The sequence below is a fragment of the Notechis scutatus genome, chromosome 2 (genome assembly GCF_049901735.1).
Source record: "Notechis scutatus isolate UNSWTSFEM ecotype Mainland chromosome 2, rNotScu1.2, whole genome shotgun sequence".
Lineage (NCBI taxonomy): Eukaryota > Metazoa > Chordata > Lepidosauria > Squamata > Elapidae > Notechis > Notechis scutatus.
Genome location: NC_142010.1, coordinates 176,034,367 through 176,056,769, shown reverse-complemented (window position 1 = coordinate 176,056,769; position 22,403 = coordinate 176,034,367). Strand labels below are relative to the sequence as shown.

General features: G+C 37.8%; 2 protein-coding genes across 6 annotated transcripts in view; one reads left to right on the top strand and one right to left on the bottom strand.

The window, feature by feature from the left end:
• Positions 1-7,823, top strand: part of KCMF1 (potassium channel modulatory factor 1) — a 56,528-nt gene extending 48,705 nt beyond the window's left edge. For 3 of the 4 annotated variants that reach the window (XM_087957463.1, XM_087957465.1, XM_087957462.1), the window contains exons 5-7: positions 1,407-1,592; positions 2,149-2,431; positions 7,191-7,823. In XM_087957463.1, the coding sequence (XP_087813589.1) occupies positions 1,407-1,592; positions 2,149-2,431; positions 7,191-7,452 (731 nt within the window). In that variant the 3' untranslated portion in view covers positions 7,453-7,823. Of the gene's footprint in view, positions 1-1,406; positions 1,593-2,148; positions 2,432-4,575; positions 4,688-7,190 lie in introns of all 4 variants that reach the window. The other variant, XM_087957464.1, reaches the window with a different exon arrangement.
• A 5,784-nt stretch (positions 7,824-13,607) lies between these two features.
• Positions 13,608-22,403, bottom strand: part of HOOK3 (hook microtubule tethering protein 3) — a 66,251-nt gene continuing 57,455 nt past the window's right edge. For both annotated transcript variants that reach the window (XM_026673005.2, XM_087957460.1), the window contains 3 exons: positions 21,164-21,268; positions 20,748-20,819; positions 13,608-20,042 (listed from right to left, as the gene is read on the bottom strand). In XM_026673005.2, coding sequence (XP_026528790.1) covers positions 19,902-20,042; positions 20,748-20,819; positions 21,164-21,268 — 318 coding nt within the window. In that variant the 3' untranslated portion in view covers positions 13,608-19,901. The remainder of the gene's footprint in view (positions 20,043-20,747; positions 20,820-21,163; positions 21,269-22,403) is intronic.

Genomic DNA, 22,403 nt, shown 5'->3' with positions numbered 1-22,403 from the left:
GGAGTGCTGTCTTATCTGCCACTGTGCAGTTGGCAAACCATACACAGGTGCAGTAAGTTAAGATACTCTCTTTAGTGCTGTTGTAACTTCAAGCAGTCACTAAACAAACTGTTGTAAGTCAAGGACTGTCTGTACTAATAAATTCCTATTTGAAGTATTGTTCCTAGGGAACTATTTAGGTGAATAGTTTCCAATAAGTAGTGTTGCAATTTAGTTACACTTATCTAAACTTAGGTGTTCTATTATATATCTCCACTGTTAACACTCTTTTGGGGTAGGAAGCAATAATGAACTGACTGCTGTGATTTAATTTACCAAATATTGTGTAAGCGCACAGAGCAAATTGTTTAATCAAGACATCTTCAGATAAAAATGCCCAGTTTTTCCAACTACGAGGATAATTTTATATTTTATGGTAATGAGTGCTTTTTAGCCACACTTCAAGGTACTTAAGAGCACAATACAGAAGAAAGTTAGATTCAAACCTTAAATATGAGGATGCCATGATGTAAGTAGGGCTTCTTTATATGGACATTTCAAATCATGGCCTGTGAAACCTTCAATGAATTGTAAATCCTCAAGGCAGGGCCTCTCTTTTGTCTGTTATTTTGTAATGATAGTTTATTATATGGTTTTGCCTTTATCTAAAGTTTCTTCTAATTGTTATAACATTAAAGTAAAAATGAATCCATGAAGTAGCATTTAGTTAAATAGCTTTTCTTTTGATCTTTATAGTTCTTGGGTGAGGTGTCTATGGAGATTCTCAATCATCCAGGTCACGGTTGTTCCAAAGGTGCTTTTTCAAGAGGCAACTGGACTTTCTGGTAGTATTCAGGATAACTGTGCATCTTTCTTCATCAGCTAGCAAGGATGGTGATGTTTGGATCTCTCTTCCTAGAGATGTCATTGTCCTTCTTTCTTGAATTGTGAGGTTGGAAAGGGGGCATTTTGGTTTTGACGAGAGCTACAAATACCTTCTTCCTTAATTGTTCTGCTTCTGCCAATTTATTGCTCCTGATGGCTGACTCTGTGGCTGTGAAGAGATCTACAATTGGTAGCTGTTCTGGTGTTACTGCAAAATCCAGTCCTTTGACCAAAACATTGTTTTCTTCTTTGGAAAAACTCTGTCAGACAGATCTCTCACCCTTCGGTCAGTTTTCTGAGACATGTCACTGTTCATCTGGGTTGTTTTTTCTGTTTTGTGTGTGTTTTTTCCTGTCTAAACTGTAGAGTAGAAAATTTGCCTTTTTGTCGTTCTTTGCTCTTGTTGTGTTGTGTTGGACCAGAAAGTCCAGTTGCCTCTTGAAAAAGCACCTTTGGGATTCTTGGGATGGGGAGGGAACAGTGGGGAACACGGACTAAAGTTTTCTTTGTTTGCAACTCTTTGTTGACGCTTTTTCCTTAACTTATTGGTAACGATGAATCCAGCGGTGTTCGGCATGTACGTAGAATGTTTCACCCAGGTCGAGGATTGGGTGGCCCCCGCGCACGTAGATCAAACATGCACTTTACTAGCAGTTCCACTGGTGGATTTTCATCATCACAGAGTTCGTATTCTCCAAGCAATAGAGAAGCCATGGATCCTATAGCTGGTAAGGGTTAACAATTATTTGCATCTTTTCCTTGCACATTACCGTGTTCTGAATAAATCAAAACCAATTTCTAGAAACCAAGGATATTCATGGCTGTATAAATACACATTAACAGAGTTGGAAGGGATCTTGTAGGTCATCTAGTCCAACCCCCTGCCCAAGTGGGGTCCTACACCATTTTTGACAGATGGCAGTCCAGTCTCTCCTTGAAAGCTTCCAGTGATGAAGCTCCCACAACTTCCAAACGCAAGCTGTTCCATTGGTTGATTGCTTTCACTGTCAAAATAGTTCTCCTTATTTCCAGGTTGAATCTCTCCTCGTTCAGTTTCCATCCATTGTTCCTTGTCTGGCCTGTGTGAAAAAGCCCTGTTCAATATTGTTACTTGAAATTATCATTTACCAAGAGTGCCTGTGTCTTAGAGATTGTCAGTAGTTGGGATCATTTCATACAGTGGCAGTAAAATCCCAAATTAATGGAAAGGAATTTTCTGGCTACTGGCCATGGCCATGGATTTGTTAGAGCAGATTTTAGTCTCCCTTCTCTTCTTGTTGGCAGAGCTTTTATCTCAGTTATCTGGTGTAAGGCGTTCTGCAGGGGGACAGCTCAACTCCTCTGGCCCTTCGGCGTCTCAGTTACAGCAGTTGCAGATGCAGCTGCAATTAGAAAGACAACATGCACAGGCAGCAAGGCAACAACTGGAGACTGCACGCAATGCAACGAGGCGTACGAATACTAGCAGTGTCACCACCACTGTTACACAATCTACAGCAACAACCAACACGTCTAATGCAGAAAATAATCAGCAGGCTATCCAGAACTCTCAATTTCTCCTTGCCAGGTAATGCATTCTAGTGAGATGAGCGTGATTATTGTGGTTTTTTTTGCTCCATGCTTTCAAAGCTGCCGTTGTATATTGTGATGTTATCCTTCCCCCCCCCAAAGCTTGGGTTTCATTCAACGTGGAATGTCCAGCTAACATGGAGAGTGTGCTTTTCCCACGACTGATTGCGTGTATTGGGGAGATACTGTATGCTTATATTCCAGAGAGTAACAAGTGGCTTAAACTAAAATAGAACACTATAGGTTGAGAATATGTGTTTTGAAAAGTATTCCAACAGTCTGAAGACTGTTTATATATGAAAGGTTTGGCAGTTGTGTGGAGCTGAACTTTAAATGTTGTTCAATTTGATTTTGTGGGTGTGTAAAATTTACCAAATAAGCCCACCCACAAACACAGGAATGATTTATCTCATGGATATATTATTACAAGTAAATATGAATAATTTGTTTTCTATAGCATGTTTTTAAAGAATTGTTACATTCTTTGATTCTTATTAGCATCAACTTATAATAAATTTTGAAGTCATATTATGTCTTATTTTTTAAACAATCTAGAAAAAGGAAAAGAACAACGTGTGTGTGTATACACACACACACACTTTAAACTAAACTTTAAAGCAACTTTAAACATGGATTAAATTTCAATATATGCACATGTGTGTGTAGAGAACTATTTTAAATAGAATCAAATAATAATAGAGATAGTCCTCACTTCTTAATGACAGGTCACTTTTGGGGTCAGTTGCAGTTGAGGACTACTTGTTAAAAAAAACATGTGAAAACTAAAGGCTTAGATGTGTAGACAGGCACTATAAAATTTTATATACAATCATAATAATCACAATGATCTGTATAGAATGCATCATATTCTTCAGCAGATCTGTATGTGAAAGCTGTCCTTTTATCTATTTGGACAGCAACTTCACATGATTTAAGAGCGTCGGGGGCCCAAATGCTACCACTGTACCTGAATTATTTTTTTTTAGTCAAAGAATAAAAATATAAAGAATCAAATGTAATATCACAAATGACATCATAAAGAAGCAAGTAGGAAAATGTTTCCTTTTTAAACATTACTACTATTAATCTAAAAGTATTTTTCAATGAAGGATTATCATCTGGAGATGCAAATATAAAATGTAGAATTACAACACACACCTATCATCGTAGCTTTGAAAGTAGAACTATTGGGACCTCTTTACCTATTTGAAAGTGACTCTTTATCTTGTGCCCAATCATATTATTAAATAATGCTTATATTACTTTGCTATTAGGAAATATTACCCGAAGTTCCCCTCAAACCCAAAGGGATTCCATGTAGTATAACAGCAGTAGGTGCTCAAAAGCAATTGTGTTAGTAGTCCCTCTTCTTTTTCTTGGGCCTCAACAGAATCACCAATCACGTTATCTAGAAAATCCAAAGAGCCTTCAGGATTCCCCTGACTCTCTGGCTCAGATCACCCAAATGGATCCACTGCTTCTCCAGGATTTAGGCACAATCAACTCACACCTCACTAGAGAATGATCTGTCAGTGACAATGGAGAATGTCTCATTACATTCTTCCCACTACCAGCATTTCACTCCCAATTGGTTCTGATTTTCAAATTCAAGTCGAGATGTGATCTGTAATTCTTGTTGGGCCCATGTATATGAAAACAGTCCCAGGATAGTCACAATGATGATGAAGTCAGAGCTGTTACTTAATAAGAAACAAGACTCTTGTTTTGTTCAATGGTCATCTGGTGCTTTCACACACATGGCTTTGCTTCATGCAAAGAATTTTGGGAAACTATTTAAGCTGAGCTTCTTGGCAGGACACTGTTGCCCATCCCATGTATATTTACAGTCCTTGGCTTTGCTAAATTCCTTCAGTTCCTAGATTTCCACTGCTGCCACATTCAGTGATGTTAGAGGTATCTACAATGGTATAGGCTGATGGGTTCTAGGAATATAGAGATGATCAGTGGAAGAGCTATAGTGAAAGAAAGACGTTTTTTGTTATCAGTTCTCAAACTTACGGTAGCCTTGTATAGCTTTAGAAGGAGGGGCAGATTGCATTATGTTAAAATAACAGCAAAACTGTAAGCATCTGCTCTGACTTGGATATCTAGCTGATAATGTTTCACCTTCAAATATGGAAGGTGTGGACAAGCCACCAACTCTACATATGTTGGGAAGAGACCCTCCTCAAGCAAATGCAGTCAGAAGTTGCTGTAGCTCTGGTGAAGTGACCATGAACAGCTGATGGAACAGGTAAGTTTGTCAGCTGATAACAAAATAGTGCCAGCAGCCAATAAGATAGTAATTGCTAAGGGACAGGTAAGAGATTCCCAAAAAGTAGATTTTGAATCTTGATTTTTTTTTAAAAAAAAAACATTTTTAATATTTTACTAACTAGAGCAGAGATGGATCAACCATGTTTCAGGGGCAACTGTAATTGATAAAATTGGTTCAAGAAATTGCAGTATCAGAATTGAAGATGATAACGTTGCTGGCAAGAAAACAGTGGAAACCTCCAATACTGATTATAGGTTTGGTATTTCAAGCCTGCAAGCATAGAGGCCAGATGTTGGCCAGTTTGACACACTAGATTATTTGACTAGAAATGTAGCCACAGTATGAGCTGCCAAAGAGAACCTCTCAATTGGGACCATGGGTTTCAGAATGCCTGAAAGGTAGGAAACATATATTGCTGATACTTTGGACAAATATTTGCCATCTTCAGAACAATAAGCAGTGGGAATATATAGATGTATATATATATATGGCGTGTTCGGGTCTTTTCCCGTGTAAGAAGCCAGCCAATCTGCAAACATCAACTCCATCAACCAATCAAGAAATGACAACACAGCCAACCTCCCCACCAAATATATATATATAGGGAGACGGCAGCTCCGATCACGCTTTGCTTGCACAAGCACGAAGCCAAAAACAGCAGCCTGAAGATGGCGAGTGGGGCCTCGTGGAAACGTTGCCAAGATACTCTCAATCTTACATATAGGGAAGAGTTTATCTGGTAGTTTGGAAAAGAACAGATGAGATCTAACTGGCTTTTATTAAGTGAGCAAGGATGCTGAGAAAAATGGATAGGACAATGAGATAGAAAGAGGACAGAAGAATGAGAGAAGGGATGAAAAGAAATGAAAATAATCTGGTTTGGAGTCAGAAAGATGAGAGAACACCTCTCTTAATTGGTGCCAAAGCAGCAGCTAGAAAGGACTACTGGGGTTTAGCCAAGGCCAGGGTACAGAACAAGAAGGAAGCAGCACTTTCACCAAAAGCTCAGTTGGGGAACTTTCCAGGTTGATGTTTTGTGCAGGCACAAACCCATGAGTGAGGCACAGAGACCACAAAGAATAACCATTGTCTCTCTTCATGTTCAGAGTAATTGAAGTATTGATACTTCTCAATACATTTCAGTTAACACCCCTACCCCCAAACTTTCTGGATGTAATCGGAGTGTTTCTGATTTTTCTTCTTCAAATTTGTGTTTATGTGTATGTGTATATGCCACAGTGAATTCTAGTTGTAAAGGCTTGTGTACCCTTTAAGGTGCTCACGCCTCTTTATTTGCATTATTGTATCTCACATTCCTTCAAGGAACCTATGGTGCATAGGTTCCTGGTGGGATGTCTTCTGCCCCACAATAGTCACCCTATGACTTGACTTGGATTCAGCAGGAATGAGTCACCTAAACTAAATTTACCTGGGAGTTCCATGCTTGAATTGGAACTTGAATCAGAGGTGGGATTCAGCAGGTTCTGACCAGTTCTGGAGAACCAGTAGCAGACATTTTGAGTAGTTCGGAGAACCGGCAAATCCCACCTCTGACTGGAGATTTTACAGTCTCCTTCCCCTGCCAGGCCCACCAAGCCACACCCACAGAACCAGTAGTAAAAAAAAAAATTGAATCCCACCACTGACTTGAATTCCCACCCCCACCTCCCCCCACACCTCTTTATCTCTTATTTTTCAGGATGCAGGGTGATTTGCAAGCTTTAATTGTATTGTATTACGTTTAACAAAAAACCATTCAGTTGAACATTCTTTAAGTACTGAATGCAGTCTGGAGTAAATGTATATATATATATATATATGCGAACTCTTTTTAAAAAGCAATTAAGCCACAAGCATCTCTATAAGAAAGGAGTCCCAGAGATAGGGGGCCAGCCGTGATCCTACCCAGCAGCCTGAAAGGTTAGATCATCTCAGATCATAGAAAGATAACCTTCCTCAAATAGAAGAAAACCAAAACAAATACCTTAAAACTGACCTTTGAAAGGAAAAAAACAACAACCAAGGAAATGTAAGCAGAGTACTAAAGTGTAACAGGCAAAGAGTCTTGCCCCCCTTTGCTTAAAAAAAAAAAAAATCTTCTCCAGCTCTTCCTCAATTCTTGGCACCACAATTGTTGAGCAGTAGTGAGCTTACAGGATCAAACAAAAGAAGCAACAAGTAACTGTTGCTCCCTTTCCCTTTCCTTTATGGAAATATGCAAGCGAGGCCTGGAGATAAAACTTTGGACTTGTTTTTTGTTCCTGATCCCCATCCCCCATAATTCATTTAAAAGACTTGCATGGCTGCCCATATTGGAACAGCAATTCCAGGTAGCTTATTGAGCTTACAAATTAAATGCAAAACTATTAACAATTCTAACATCCCCCGAGCCTTTTACATTGGATTTTTAGAATTATTCATCCTACAAGGAAACACACGCGATCCTCTTCAGCTCTATCCTGTTCCATCTTTTATACAGGTTGAATGATCCCAAGATGTCTGAAGTAGAGCGTCAGTCAATGGAGAGTGAGCGGGCTGACCGCAGCCTGTTTGTTCAAGAGCTTCTATTGTCCACTTTGATGCGGGAAGAAAGCTCATCCTCTGATGAGGATGAACGTGGGGAAGTTGCCGATTTTGGTGCTATGGGCTGTGTAGATATTATGCCTTTAGATGTTGCTTTAGAAAATCTAAATTTAAAAGAGAGTAATAAAGGAAATGAGCCTCCGCCACCTCCTCTTTGATGACATCCCACTTCGCAGACAATGTCCTCTGTGCTGTATTTGCCAATGAAAGTGGACAACAACTATCTTGGGTTTGTTTTGGTGATTGTAATTTCAGGTCTGTCACTCTTGTTACATTGTGTACATTCAAAGGAAGAGAGAAAAAGATATATATGATAATCATTTCCACTTAAAATAATTTTTACTTCTAGCAGGTAAATGTAGGTTTCAGTGCAGAGGGGAATCCTCTGTGCTCTGTACTTTTGACATGCAAAAAGGCTCTCCTAATACTCCACATTCAAACTGAAGAGGAAAAAAAAAAGAAATCTCTAATGAAGCTGCTGTGTGTATTTATGAATATTAATAAAAACTGCTTGGATGGTTTACCTTTACTGCATGAGGTTTTTTGCAGCGTGCATGAGTTTTAGTGACCTTGTCATTTAAAAAAAAAAACCACTTTTAAATACAAGGAGTAAAACTACAAACAACTCCCTCCCCCCAAAGCTTTCCTATTATTCAAAGGTTACAAGACGAAGACGTTAGTGCTCATTTAGTGATGTGTGACCATCAAGTAGCTTTTGAATAATGTATATCGGAACCACCTTTTTTTTTTTTTCGTGTGCTGTTGGCACATCACGCAAGCTCTGCAGTGGGACCGCTTGATGTTTTTCAGGGTGTGGCATTTTGCTCAGTGTGTCTTTTAATGTTGCCCTCTTTAACCATCAAACTTTAATGTATGGAATAAATCAAGCTGGTTTTTATGCATCACCGGGGTATACAAAAGTAAGACCACTGCCAAGCTTGGCAACAGGAAATTTTGTGTACCTAGGAATCTGCATTGTGTACTTTGTTCAGCTTTGTTTAAAGGGGTTTTTCCCCCCCTTCTTTTTAATGGTTATTTTTTTTAAAAAAAAATTCAAACTGTTGACACATGTTTTATTCAGGTGTAGATGGTTCATTTATTCACTGTCTTAAAGTAAAAGTTAACCTGGATCATAATTGTCTTCTTTTAAAACGTTCACCGTCTTGGTCATATGCCTAGTTATTTATGTATTTGCTTCCTAGTTGCAGACTTGTCAGTATCAGGAGAGCTTAAAGATGATTCCCAGACTTTTTTCAATATATTGCAACTGCATTCTTAATGCTAATTCCAGCACCTTTTAATTTATTATTTCTTCATATATATTTTTCTGGCATAAAACATTTTTTTTTAAAAAAGCCTTTTAATGGAATCATGCCACCTACATGCCTATACTATTAATCCTGTATGTATAAAATGTACAGTGTTTTGTGCATAGACTTTCATAATAACCCCGAGGCAGGGACAGGTGGGGGTATTGTGGTTTGGGATGGGTGGAGGGTGGGGCTGTGGGAAATGGAATGTAAAGTTAGACAATAAAGACAAAATTGCACACCGCTTCTGGTTAAATCTAAACTAGGCTTAGACCACAATCATGTTTCTGCCTGGTTCTCTCACTTTCTTCACCCCTCGTTTGCCTGTATATTCTTCCACTTCTGCCACAGTACCAGCTTTTTAAAATAAATAATAAAAATAAATTCAGATTCAAATAGCAGGATAGTCTTGACATGGATGCTACTCTTAAAATGGGAAAATCTATTGACAGCTGTTAGTTTTGACTCCAATTATTTCTCTATAAAATACAGTACTAGATTTGTTTTTTCTCTTTACTCTTTGAAACTGAATGTTCTAAGGGGGGGAATTCTAGAGCTGCCCTCAGGTTAACTTGGGTGTTTAACCTGGTAGGGTGTTTTTTGTTTTTTTTAAAACTGTTGAGGATTTTAAAAACCAGTTTTCAAGCTGTAGTCTTTTCAAACATACCTGCACATTACAGTAAGACCCACAGTTCAATAAAGCATTTTCAAGACTGTTTGTTCAGTTGATTCTTTGATGTTGCTGTGTTATCAAAACAATTCGATTTTAGACAGGCCACTACAATGATGTTTTAAGGAGGCTTACACTTGATTCTCTCACTCTTGCTCTCCCTGAACACACAACTTCATTTTAAACTTTGGTCACAGACTGGAAAATACATAAAAAGACTTATGATTTGTTGAGGCTTGTTTGGTGAGTATAGAGGATGTGTTCTGTTGTGACCACAGATGTTTCATTATTTCACTAGATACACTGAAATTACGATGCTTCATTAAAATCATATGCTCATTTAAAGTGTTTCTAAGCTGTAGGAGGTTAAGTAGCCAGGGACTTTCAAATGTTATGGAGCTTTTATTTCATGTAATTTTGTAAATAAGTTAGTATCCTGTTTTGGAATGCTGTTAACATCAGTTTCTTAAAAAGCATGAAATGGAGGCAATAAAAGCTTCACAAAAGTAGCATGAAATTGGATCTTATTGGAAATCTTGGAACATGAAGCAACCCACCTCACGAAGTAGTAGTTGTGGGGGAAATAGGAAGGAGTATTATATATGTTTGCCACCTTGAGTTATTTGGAAAAATAATACAGGTGGGATAAAAAATAAATATGTAAATAAAGTCAAGTATCAACCTCAGGTAATGGAACAGAAATGAGTGATAATTAAAAAACCATCAATATTGTTTTACTTCAAATCATTAATGGACAGATTCATGGCACTGAAAATGTATACTCTAAAATGAACTGGATACTCTTAATTTGAATAGGCTCAAAGAGCTATTCAACAAATTCTAGAGCAGGGGTGTCAAAGTCACGTCACGGTGGCGTCACATAATGTATCAGGACTTGCCTCCCCTTCACTAAAATGGGTGTGGGCGTGGCCAATGTGTGACACATCTGGCCCATGGCCCAGGAGTTTGACAGCCCTGTTCTAGAGTGTTACAAGACACAAAACATCGGACTTTACCAGGTTGGTTATTAGGTTGTTTTTAATTGCAGTTTGCTGTTCAGAAATTGGACAAGTGAAATTCTCATATTCTCAGTTGACAAAAGCTGTGAAAAAGCTCAGCTACTCATTTTTATTTATTAGGAATACATTTAATTTAACACATTCTTAGATTATATACTGGAACTTTGGTTGGTTCTGTCGTCTTACTCCTATGAATTTGATTGGTTCTGTTTTGTCTTTTTGACAATTCAGTACAGTATTGTCAGTTGCCTCATTTCAGACCAATATTTGACAGTAAAAATACTTAATTGATTTAAAATCTTATACAAGAACAAGGTTGTCCAAATTAGTATGACTTTTCAGTTTGTATAATCATTCGATTTGAAAGTACAGCTTTTTGCTTTTACCTGTATCAGGGTAGCCTTATGACCCCGGATTACTTTTTAAGATCTATTTTTATTTACAAAATGGTTCAGAAATGTTCTTAATCTGCATCAGATAAAACCTAGGCATTCAACTCAAAAGACCATTTTTTTTCACTTCATGCAAGCGGTAATTTCCAAAAGTCAGCTTCGATTTTTTAGCTTATTGGCAGAAGAGAGATCATAATTAAACTCTTTCCACATGATGGGTTTCAACAGGATTCAGTTACAACCAAACAAGTTTTTGTTTTGTATTTCTCACAGCAGCAACAGCAACAACAGCAGCATCCCACTAAAGCAACATGTTTCACTTTGGATGATATACTGCATACGTATGGAAAATAGAGAAAAACCCTAGCTATATTTTGATTGTATAGTGCTGTTCCAATAATTTAGATCAAATACTTTTCAAGATGCATCCGTAGTTTCCCACACCACAGCATTTCGCATCAGCTGAAGCTTTCAAATACTGTTAAAGGCAGCTCCATATAGATCATGTTGCAGTAGTCTAATTGGGTAGTGACCAAGGCACGTGTGACTAAGCAGGGCCGGCCTCCTGATCCAGGAATTGGTGCAATATGTAACTGCAGCCTCATCCAGAACTCAAGATGGAAGGTCTACAGAGATTGGGGAGGGGGGAGGTTCTCCTAAAAGCTACTTACTCCATTTTGCTTAGATTGCGTTGAAGCCTGTTGTTCCCCATCATACACAACAGGCTGCTGTGGAGACAAAAAGCGATCATGCTGATAACTTCACCCAGAGACTTCCATGTTTGTTTATTCATCAGATTTGTAGAACCTCGCATCCCCCAAAAGCAACTCTGGTGTTCGTGTTGATGTTAGAGACAGGAGATGAGAGTACCAGGCAAGCCTTGTGGCACCCTATCAAGCAGAGACTGTGGCCTGGGCATTCCTTCCCGGATTCAGTCAGCATCTAGCCTTTTTTTTGAACAAAAGTGCTTTTTGACAGGGATTTTGCATTGGTAATTTTATAACTTGGTAAGAAGGGAGTTGGAATGAGCACTTAAAATAAAAAAAATGGATTAATTAACGTGCAACCATTATAAACATTTTAATCTTCCCTCATATTTAGCAGTTGGATTAAAACCTGTATAGGTAGTCCTTGACTTACAACAAGTCATTTAGTTACAACGGCACTGAAAAAAAATGACATGAACATATTTCAGAGTTACAACCTTTGCAGCATTCCTATGATATGTGATCAACGTTCAAATGCTTGGCAACTGGGTTCATAATTATGACTGTTGCAGCGTTTTGGGGTCATGTGATCACCTTTTACAAACTTCTGACATGCAAAGTCAACGAGGAAGCCAGAGTCACTTAACCAGGTTACTAAACTTATCAACTACAATGATTCACTTAACCGTGGCAAGAAATGTTGTAAACAGGGGCAAAACTCAATTCTCATGTAGAAACATAAATGTTGGGCTCAATTGTGGTTGTAAGTCGAGGACTATCTGTATATGGTGGGTTGTGTAAGTTTTATCCATATGCTGGAATGGCAACAAATCCAAAAACCTAAAGGTGAAGAATGTGATGAAAATAGCAGGAGTCCTTTAGCCACTGCAAATTTTCAGTTGCATAATGTCAAGGATATTTCTACTCCCCCAAAATTAAAACACCCCTATATATAGTATAAGAGCCCCAAGTTGTCTTGCAAAAACCCGTTTGATGCGTGTCCTGGGGTATGGGTGGTCTAATGTAGCTTTCTCCTCACTGGCCCTGAGATGTCTAGTTAAATAGACAATGTCGGCAAGACTTTACCTTTTCTGGATAACACTCAGAATTCACTTTTGTTGCCTCTGCTTATTGTTTTTTCTAGGCTGCTGTCAAGAGCTGGCTGGCAAATTCAGCCCCCTTGTCACTGCCAGGAGTTGGGTTATGTTACTTTGCCAAATTCAGTGTTAGGAAAGGCAATAGAAGCAGGGTGGCACAGTACGATCTACTGTATTATCAGAGGTGGCCCGGCTACGGAACAAGGCATTTGGGGTCTTGGCATCCACTCCTACTTTTACAATAATAAAACATTGAATCGGTACCTTTTTAAGAGCCAGGTTTGCATCCATTCATTGTGAGGAGTCTTCAACCTGCCCTAACTGCAAAACATAATGGCAGGACCAGGCTTGAGGCACTACTGATAATGGTGAGAGCCACGTTGAAGTTCCAGTTGTGTCGGCACAATTTGCCTGGAAGCATTCCATTCCATGAACGGAAGTCAGCAAATGTCTATGGAGATTCTCAGTCATCCAGGTCATGGTTGTCCCAAAGGTGCTTTTTCAAGAGGCAAGTGGACTTCCTGAAAGTCCAGTTGCCTCTTGAAAAAGCATCTTTGGGAGAAGACAGCCAAGGCTTATAGCCGGCTACTTTGAAGGCAGGTGAGAAAGTCCAACACTTTGCCACCCCAAAACACTTATCACTGGCATTCCCTGCCATTAAAGTAGATGGGGAGTCATGGAAATGTTATCAACAAAACTGCACCAATTGATTAGAAATCCTAGGGAATATAAAAGCCCACTAATTGCTTTGCTCCTCTGTCAAGTATTTCTTCATAACATTTTTTTTTTTTTGAAGAAATCTGCTTTAATTCCTACAAGAGCTTTTGTGAGTAGGCTTTAGATTCTTATACTTAGATTCTAAGGGTTGTTTTTGTTCACTAGATTCCAAGGGTTGTTTTTGTTTACTACAACAGCAGTCCTTAAATTGGATCCAACAAAACCTGATACAAGTACACTGGATAGCATACTTGACTTAAACTAAGAAGATAGGAATTCATATTCTGTATTGAAAACTAAGCAGCGACTGTCTCAATTCCCTCCGAGAACTCTTCTGAAGAAAAATAAGACTACTAGTTGTGACAAGATAGATGTTCTCTTGTAATAAAAAAAGCATCACACATTTTATAGAAGCCTTTATTTACAACTTGTTTAACAACTGTACACTGGTTTTTGTAGCCTTGGAAGCATGTTCCGGACCGAGGGGAAACATCCTGACCTCCTTCCCCCCCCAAAATTTATCTGAACTTACAACCATTATTATCCTGTTTATCTATATACAGATAGGTTTTTTAAAATCACTACAATGGACGTATGGTGAGAAATCATACTTTGGGGGAAATTAATATCTAGTAATCCTAGAATTTCATTCTTACAGAAAAAAAAAATACATTTTATTGGCAATGTGACAAACAAGTAATTTTGGTAGCTCAGGACAGTCAAACAAGTTGTTATTGAAACACACAGATAGGTCGAACACATGCTTAGGATCTCAAAAAGTGGCAGCTGCATCATGATATAGTTTAATGTTAAAGCCCAAATCATTGCAAGTAGACAGGCAAAGTTGCCTAATGGAGGTTAAAAGCAAAATTCATACTCTTTCCCCTTATCTGATGTACTAAAGGGTTTCTGTAGATGAAAAAAAAAAAATGATATAAAAAAGCTCCCAACCGCAAGCACATATTTTAAGATCAGGCCAAAACACCAAGCAACTCACCAAACAACTACAAAGCAAGTCCTTCCTAGGAGCTAATACAGTACAGACAAGAAGATATGCAGGGGAACCAAGGGAGCAGGATATATGGTTTTATAATTGGAGGTATCTAAATAAGGGAGGCCACTCTATGCGAGACAATGATAATTTCCAGAACTGACTTCCCAACTGCCAGGTCCAGCCAAGCATCTTTTCCTAGTATTGTCTATGTACTTGCAACAACTCAGTAATTCCAGCAGTAAACTTTCTCTGGGAAAAAAAATGATTTAAGTGTCATAAATCATAGCCCCACCTTCTCCCCCATCCCCCACCCCAATGAATCAACACAACTAGGAATTGACTCTATTTCAGAGTCTGAAGTTGCTGGAGGACAAATATTCCATTTTGGCCTCACTTTCCCAGCTCCTCGCTTCTGAGCCACTATTAAGTTTTGCCCCAGTCTGGCTGGTAAAGAGGGTTATAGCCAGAGGTATCCTTACTACTCAGTACTAGTTTTACTCCTTATCTATGATGCTGAATGTTAATGTAGGACATAATCTATTTATCTGAAATGGCAACTGGACCAGAACTGCCAACGATCTCTCTTCAGCCACGGTCCAAGCTACCCCATTCCTAAATTTTGTGTGTCTACATCTTTCCCCCTGCAGATGGAAGGACCCTGTCAAGTTTCACAACAAAAACAGACTCCTGTTGAAACCACTCAATGCTAAGCACTCCTTCGTTTTCACTTGGAACACGTAGGGAGACCGTTTCTTATGGCTTAGAAGTCAGCAGCCGGGGGTATCAAGGCCAAATCCTACCTCTCTGGTAGCTACAATTGAGAATCATGATGCTGATCAAATTGTAAACTGGTTCCAGATGCAGTTGCTCCTACAATGAGGCTTAATGGGAGGGAGGCTGGCTTCCTCCCTTCCATCTCCTCAAAGCGGTTCTCCCATAAAACTGACCAACTCTTCCAAAAGCCTCATCTGTTAACCACGAGATGATAAAAGCAGTGATACAAATATAACCGCTAGGCAATATTCCCTCAGGTTTTCTCCCATCGTGCCACATTTCCTACATCTGCCTCAATATAAAGTGAAATCTACAGCAGAACAAGCCGATACTTACAAGAGTGTGGGGGGAAAAAAGCAGCTTTAAATTTTTATAAAGGCAGCACAACGCATTCCAACTGTCAACATAGTCTACATGAATAACAGCAATATTTCATAACATAAAGAAAGACACGTTAGTGCAATCCAAAGGGAAGATAACACAGATGAAGGACAGAAATCTTAAGATAAATACACTCAACCCAAGAACAATCAAAGAAAGTTCTATCACATAACACTGAAATGCAGGAAAGGCACAGGTTTTTTTTAAATGTTCCTGCTCTCTACATTCCTTTTCGGAACTGCTTGTGCATGTATAAATGGATAGAAAAAAAGGAAGGGAAACAAATCTGCTGAAGGAGATACACAAAAACAAAAAAAAAAAAGGATATATATGTATTAAGACTTAAGTAAGCAGCCTCAGTACATACAATATTGCATATATTGAGTGACAAGGCTTGGGTATTAAATTAAAAGCTGGAAAGGAACTGGCAACCCTTCCTATCCATTTTCTCCAACAATAACAACAACGACAACAAAATTATTCTGGTATATATATATGTATGTATATATGTATAGTATTGAACATTAGTGCACTTTTAAAAATCATACTAGTAAATAAAGGTGCATTTATAAAACATATTTCAGTCTAAAGGTGTGTGTTGCAAGAGGTCTGTATGTTAATACTGTTAACAGGAAGAAGGGAAGCCGTCAAATAGCACTGCCAATGAATGCTAACAAATTGTGTGCCATCTACCCATCTTTTTTTTCTAGAGCTTCAATGTTTTGCTAGGTGGGAAAGTGGGAGATGATATGGTTATCTCTCTCTATACTTCTCCTTGCAAATAAACTCCACTCTTATAAAAGAAAAAAGCAGATGCCCAGAAATGATATGCTATTTGATATTAACTGATGAAAAAAATTGGCTAACTTAGAACAGACTGGGGGGGGGGGGAGATGCAATGTATGGAACAGCCCTTATTTTCTGAGAAATTTAGCAAATTTTGGGACAAATGTTCCTACATAGTTGGCTTAAGACGATGAAATAGAGATTAATAATATCAGTGAATGCAGCCTAAGATGTAAAGATATCTTTGCAAAAAGAGTCTACAGAATTTATTGGCCCTCAGCAAATCCACAATGGTGTGATCCTTTGGGCATATCTGTACTAGACAATATATCGAAAGAAAGGAAATTCTATCAAGCAATTCACTGCCTGGTTGCAAAAATGAGCTCATAGGCTATTTATACAGGAGCCTTTGCTGTATATAACAATCAAGCTTTTTAATATGTCCATCATAACGTAAAACAGCTGATCACTTGAAATGGTTAAAGCATTTTGCACAAAAACTTTCCACAGCTTCTCTTATGCTATGCTTCCTGCAATTTGATATTAACCAAATCCGCTTTTCCCTGATCGCATTCAGTTCTCGAGTTGCCCAAACGACTTCTGAATATCCAGCTCAAACTGAGCAATTATTTGAGAAAAAAATATAATGCTGAACTAATTAAGTATGTTTTCACACCCCAAAATAGTCCATCTTGCTTCAGACTTTCAGAATCCAAACCGAAAGTCTAATTAATTAGTCTTCTTGCCAAAAAGGCAGCTTCAGACATCGGTACATGAGGCCCAGGACTACTATGTAGATGGCCTGAAGCTCATTATAAGGTAAAGACTGTAACCTTTATGCAAAAAAAAAAAAACACCATAAGACTGAAAAAAATTTCCTGGCTAAGGAGCAATATCTCTTGCTGCTTCTGTAATACAAGGATAATGGAGGTGAGCAACCCACTGTCAACTGTCTTAATAATGAAGCAGCAGCCTACAGTTTTCCATCCATGTAAATTCAGCTAAATTATATCACAAAAAATTCATATCAAACGTTCTTTCCCAGAAATATGGACAATGTGCTCATAACTCAATATTGAAATGAAGTATGTCCCTGCAGTGTATTTTAATGGCTAATTAATGGTTAATTTTCTCAACCTGATATGCCTACCCTAAAGATACATTCGTATGCAGTAGGAAATATTAAATATTTGGTGTGCTTGCAGGTTACCAGCATTCATTTCCTATAATTCCTTAAGTTTCCAGTATCTAATTGGAATTAGGATTTAACTGATCATTTCATACACTAAAGATCACTATTAATAGAAAAAAAAAAAAACCACAACAGATACATTTTAGCCGTGAAGGACATGGAGCCATGTCTAAGAATGACATACATTTTAGCTAAGAAGGACATGGAGCCATGTCCTGTTTAGGAGACATACATGTATGAAACAAACAAAAAAAACTTGCAATGGGAAAAAATACCTAATTATAAAATTTTGGAAACAATGGTAATAACAAAATAGAATCCAACTTTTAACACAACTCTTATCAAAGATTTCTTGAAACTCATTAAAATTCTTGATGTTGCAAATAGTGTTATAAGAAATGTTTCAAATAAAAAGTGTAGACTAGTTTGAAGATCCTACATGATTTTTTCTTTAAATTATCTTAGCCAGAAAGCCTGCACATGGCAACAAATTACACAGCTCCTGAATTCAACAAATTACACAGCCATACTTGACTCCTCCATAAGAAAACTGGTATTTATTTAGATGCAAATACCCCATATTTCAGTAGGAAACAGAGGCCACTAACTTTCTTTGGCTTTCTTGATATGTTTCTTGATATTCCATTTTTTAACTTACAGAAATGCATGTATGGGCATCAAAATCAATGAAATATTTAAGTTACAAAGCCTTGAAGTTTAAAAGAATTAGACTTTGCATCGGACATACTTATCATTTCTGCGCAAGTAGATCAGACTAGGGAGATAAATTCAAGGTGCTTTCAGGAAAGGTGAAAAATATAAAAGGCTAATTTAAAAAAATGAAATAAAGCTGATCAAAAACCTCAATAACAACTAGTCAGAAAGGAGAGTTAGTGAAGAGACTGAAAGCTGAAAAAGAAGAGAAGATAGATCTATTTATGAAAAATTACATTCAAGTTTTTTTTTCAGGCAAGACTAAATAATCAGGTTTCATTCGATTACCGTAATAGTTGGCAGAAAAAACATCTTCAGGTATGAGTTTTGCTTTGTTTTTGCACACAAAAACACAGTAGTAGCCAATTAACAAGCTAACTCTCAAAAGAGTAAGTACTGTACAGGCTTTATCAAAATAAGGTTAATCAACAAAATCTGATTATTATTTTTTTGCATCAGCACAAAAGGCATGATGACTACCTAATAAATTTTCTTATGGGTGTAAAGATCTACCAAAGGAATTAGCCTTATACTGATTATTAAATGATTTTTCTGCAGCAGGGACAACATCTGGCCTACTTTTATCAAATATTGGAAACATACTACAGAAGGACCAATGGCATCACATTTTATTTTTATCGCATTTACATGAGTGGATTTTAAAAACTCATTTCATGTGCTTAGATGGTAATGAGTTAAAAACAAGTATCAGAAAGTTATTGTGCACAGTATAAATGTATTAACAAAAATTATCCATACCTAAATAAATATGGTGATAAAATCCAGATGCATTCAGGATGAAAAACAGAGTTGTTACCTTACCTGCTTTGACCCAAAGAGCCAAAAGGCTCTTGAAATATTCTTAAGAAGTCAACAGAAGCTTATATTTAGAAAAACAAAAAGCAAAATAATCTCTCTACTGAAGTCTTCAACAAAACCTCTATCCATATGGAACTGTTTAACTTGAGTTAATCCCAAAGATTTGAGAAGGGCGCGATAGCTCAGAAACCAGAATTCATCCCTTGCAGAATCAGAGAAACACTAATCCTGCTTCTGATAGATCGATAACTGCACAGGCATGAAATATCACTTAGCACAACCGGTTAGCAAGTTTACATATGAGAATGATCTTAACTACCCGAAGAGATCAATGCCAATGTCAAATGGGTTCATCCTTCTTATTGACCTATAAAAAACACTTCTCAGTAATGGAGGGCATTTTTTTTTAAAAAAAGCAGCATTTAAACAATCAACCAGATAAAGCCAAAGGAAATGAAATAACAGCAGCATAAGATAAAGCCAAAGGAAATGAAATAACAGCAGCATCAGATAATTTCATGAACATGTCTCATCGGGTTCTTACAAATTCTGCCAGCATGTCTATCTAATCTTTGCAAGTAATGTTACACGTCTTTCTATGTAGCACTGTTGCAAATTGCATTACCCAATTCAAACGGATCAAATTAGTGTGAAAAAGAGGCATATTTCTTTCAATGCACCGGTAGCCTTGGGAAGAATGCAATACCGTTTAGCCACGGGACAAGTTAAATTTGTTTTCATCCATTATAGGGCTTTTGTTAAGAGATGACACTTGCATATGAAAAGGGGTATGGGAAAAATTCCATTAATACCCTCCCATTGGTTGTTTTTCAACATTTTGGCACATTAAAAGACAAAAGGAAGACTCCAGAAAAGAAGAAAGTTAAAAAGAAAAGTTCTCTTCTGGAAATGAGACATGAAGAGACAATACTGAAAGAGTGCTGGCTAAGTTTTCCTGAAATACAGTCACTTATAACAGAAGTAGGTCTTGATTCCAGGATGGCTTCCAGTCAAAAGGCAAGGCAAGGACTCTCTCTACCTTGCTGTGGCTGGCTGGACATGGCCTGAATAAGCTCTCCTTGTGCTGGTGGCTTGCCTTTGCCTAGCTAGGAAAGACTGTCCTGAACCAGTACTAGCAAGTCTGTCTTCTACTGCTTTTTTATGAAGAGTCATCCCCTGTAGAGAGAAAGAGATGAACAGAAAAGGCATGCAGTATTAGTGTGGGAAGCAACCAGGATGCACTATTTCTTCGCCAAACCTATTAGGTCACTCCGCTGAACTGTTTCCAGTAAAAGAAATCCAGGTTTTCTTGGATTAAGCGGATGGTCTTAGACACACTTCATCTGTCTTTCAGAAGAAAGAATGTTTTGGTCATCCTGGGGAAGCTCCCTTATGTTAAAAAACAGACAGGGAAATATAACCCTCCTGATTCTCTTGAAGGTTCTACACATCAATCATGGTCCTTTCTGATTTTCTTATTCTAAATTGGGTGCCCCCTTACAACAGTTCTCTTTGGTTGCTTCCAAAAGTGGACCTCTCTTCCAAGACAACAATGCCAAAGGGTTCCTCAGTATTCATTTTAGTTTTCCATGCCAATTCCATGAAACTGCTGAGGAGGCAGTTACATAGGATGAGGGCTGAACTGTATCAATATACAGACAATACGTTCCTTAACATCTTGAGGCTGCGTTGAAGTGGAAAAATATATTTCAAAACTGAGTATTATACAGAGAACAATGTTCTTCAAACAATTAAGATACTAGGGGACACATCACCTTTGCAGTCTAAATGTCAATTTAGTTCTGAAAAACATACTATAGAAGTGAAGCAATTCATTAAACTTTGCTGGCATTCTTATTTTATCATCTGAACTCTACTTACCATATTGTACCAGGCACTGACAATGTATCTCTCCTCCATTTCTCTTTGACTCTTTGTCTTTTCATATTCTTTCTATTGGGAAAAAAAGTATTTCTCATGATTTCACATGCATACTATAATGGAAATATACTGTGCTCAGCGCTCAAGTCCCTATTTTCATTTCTGTTGTGTGGAATGGTGGCAAACTGTGGAATTTTAAATTATTCATGAAATTGTATACAGTTATTAATTTTCATCATGGAAGCTCATACTTCAGATTAACAGCTCAAGATAAAAAACATAATGGTTGTTTTTCATGTGCTTAATGTAATTGCCAAGAAGATTCAATTGTGTGTGCTTTTATTCAAGATAAGATCTACTGATTTTGAGCAAGGCTTAATTGGGTTTAAATATGCACAAATTTCATAGGAAATTACCTCTAAGGAACGGAACATCCTCTCACGTTCCTGTAGTTGATTGTTCAGTGCCTGAATTTCAGGTGCTGAACCTTGGTTCTGTTTGGGATCTAAGGTACGGATGACCTGCAAAAGGAAGAATCACATGCTAATAAGGTAACTCCAAATAGGAACACAAGAAGTTGAATATTTGTTCATCTACTCCAGAACCATCTGTTCTGATTGATGCAATAATCCAGGGTCTTGGACAGGAAAAGGTCTAAGCAGGTGACTGCCAGATTGAATCTAAGATCTTTTGCATGCAGAAGTTGTGTTACATTATTGAGACGGTATATCTTTGGCAAGTTATTTAGAATTGCTTAAGTTTACAGAGTCTACAGAACATCCAGAAATATATAAGTTTTAGTTTTATAGGAATTATGAACAGCATAAGCATTTTATCACACGGTAGAACTGATCGAAGTTTATAAAAATAGTCAATTTAAATACTTGGGAACATATGAAGAACCTAGCCTAGATTTCTCTTCCTTCATATTCCTATGAATATATATTAGGGGAAGGGAGGGGAAGGAAAGGGAAAGAAAGGGAGAGGATAGAAATTAGAAGAAATTAGCTACCACACAATGTGATCTTAAAAGTGTTTTGTCATGAAAACGAAAACCATCATTATTATCCCTCCAAGGGGTAGCTCATTGTGTGGAGGGCCTGCATGCTCTAGTGACGCTGTTGAACGGATACAATCATATCAGACAGATCTTAGCTGAAGAGTCTGACTAAAAGTGTTCCAAAAAAGCCATTTGGTATGGTGAGAATTTATAGTTCGAAGTTCATGCCAGATCGAATGTTGCCTGGATTAATGAAAGTCACACTGGATGCTATGACTCTTGGACATTCACTGAAAAATGTTCTAGAGCTCAGCTGCCTCTACTAGGCAACCAGGGCATGGATCTGACAGGCAAAGAGAAGGCAACAGACAGTGAAGAATTTGGTTGAAGGAAGAAATAGCACTTAGACTTTATATACTACTTCACAGTGGTTTCCAGCCTTCTCTAAGCAATTTACAGAGTCAACATATTGCCCCCAACAATTTGGTCCACATTTTATTGACCTTAGAAGGATGGAAGGTCAAGTCAACCTTGAGCTGATCAGGATTGAACTGTGGGCAGTCAGCAAAGTTAGCCTGCAATACTGCATTCTAACCATTGTGTCACCACAGCTCTTACTACTCAAAACTACTTAATTATGGAATGTTTCCATGAAT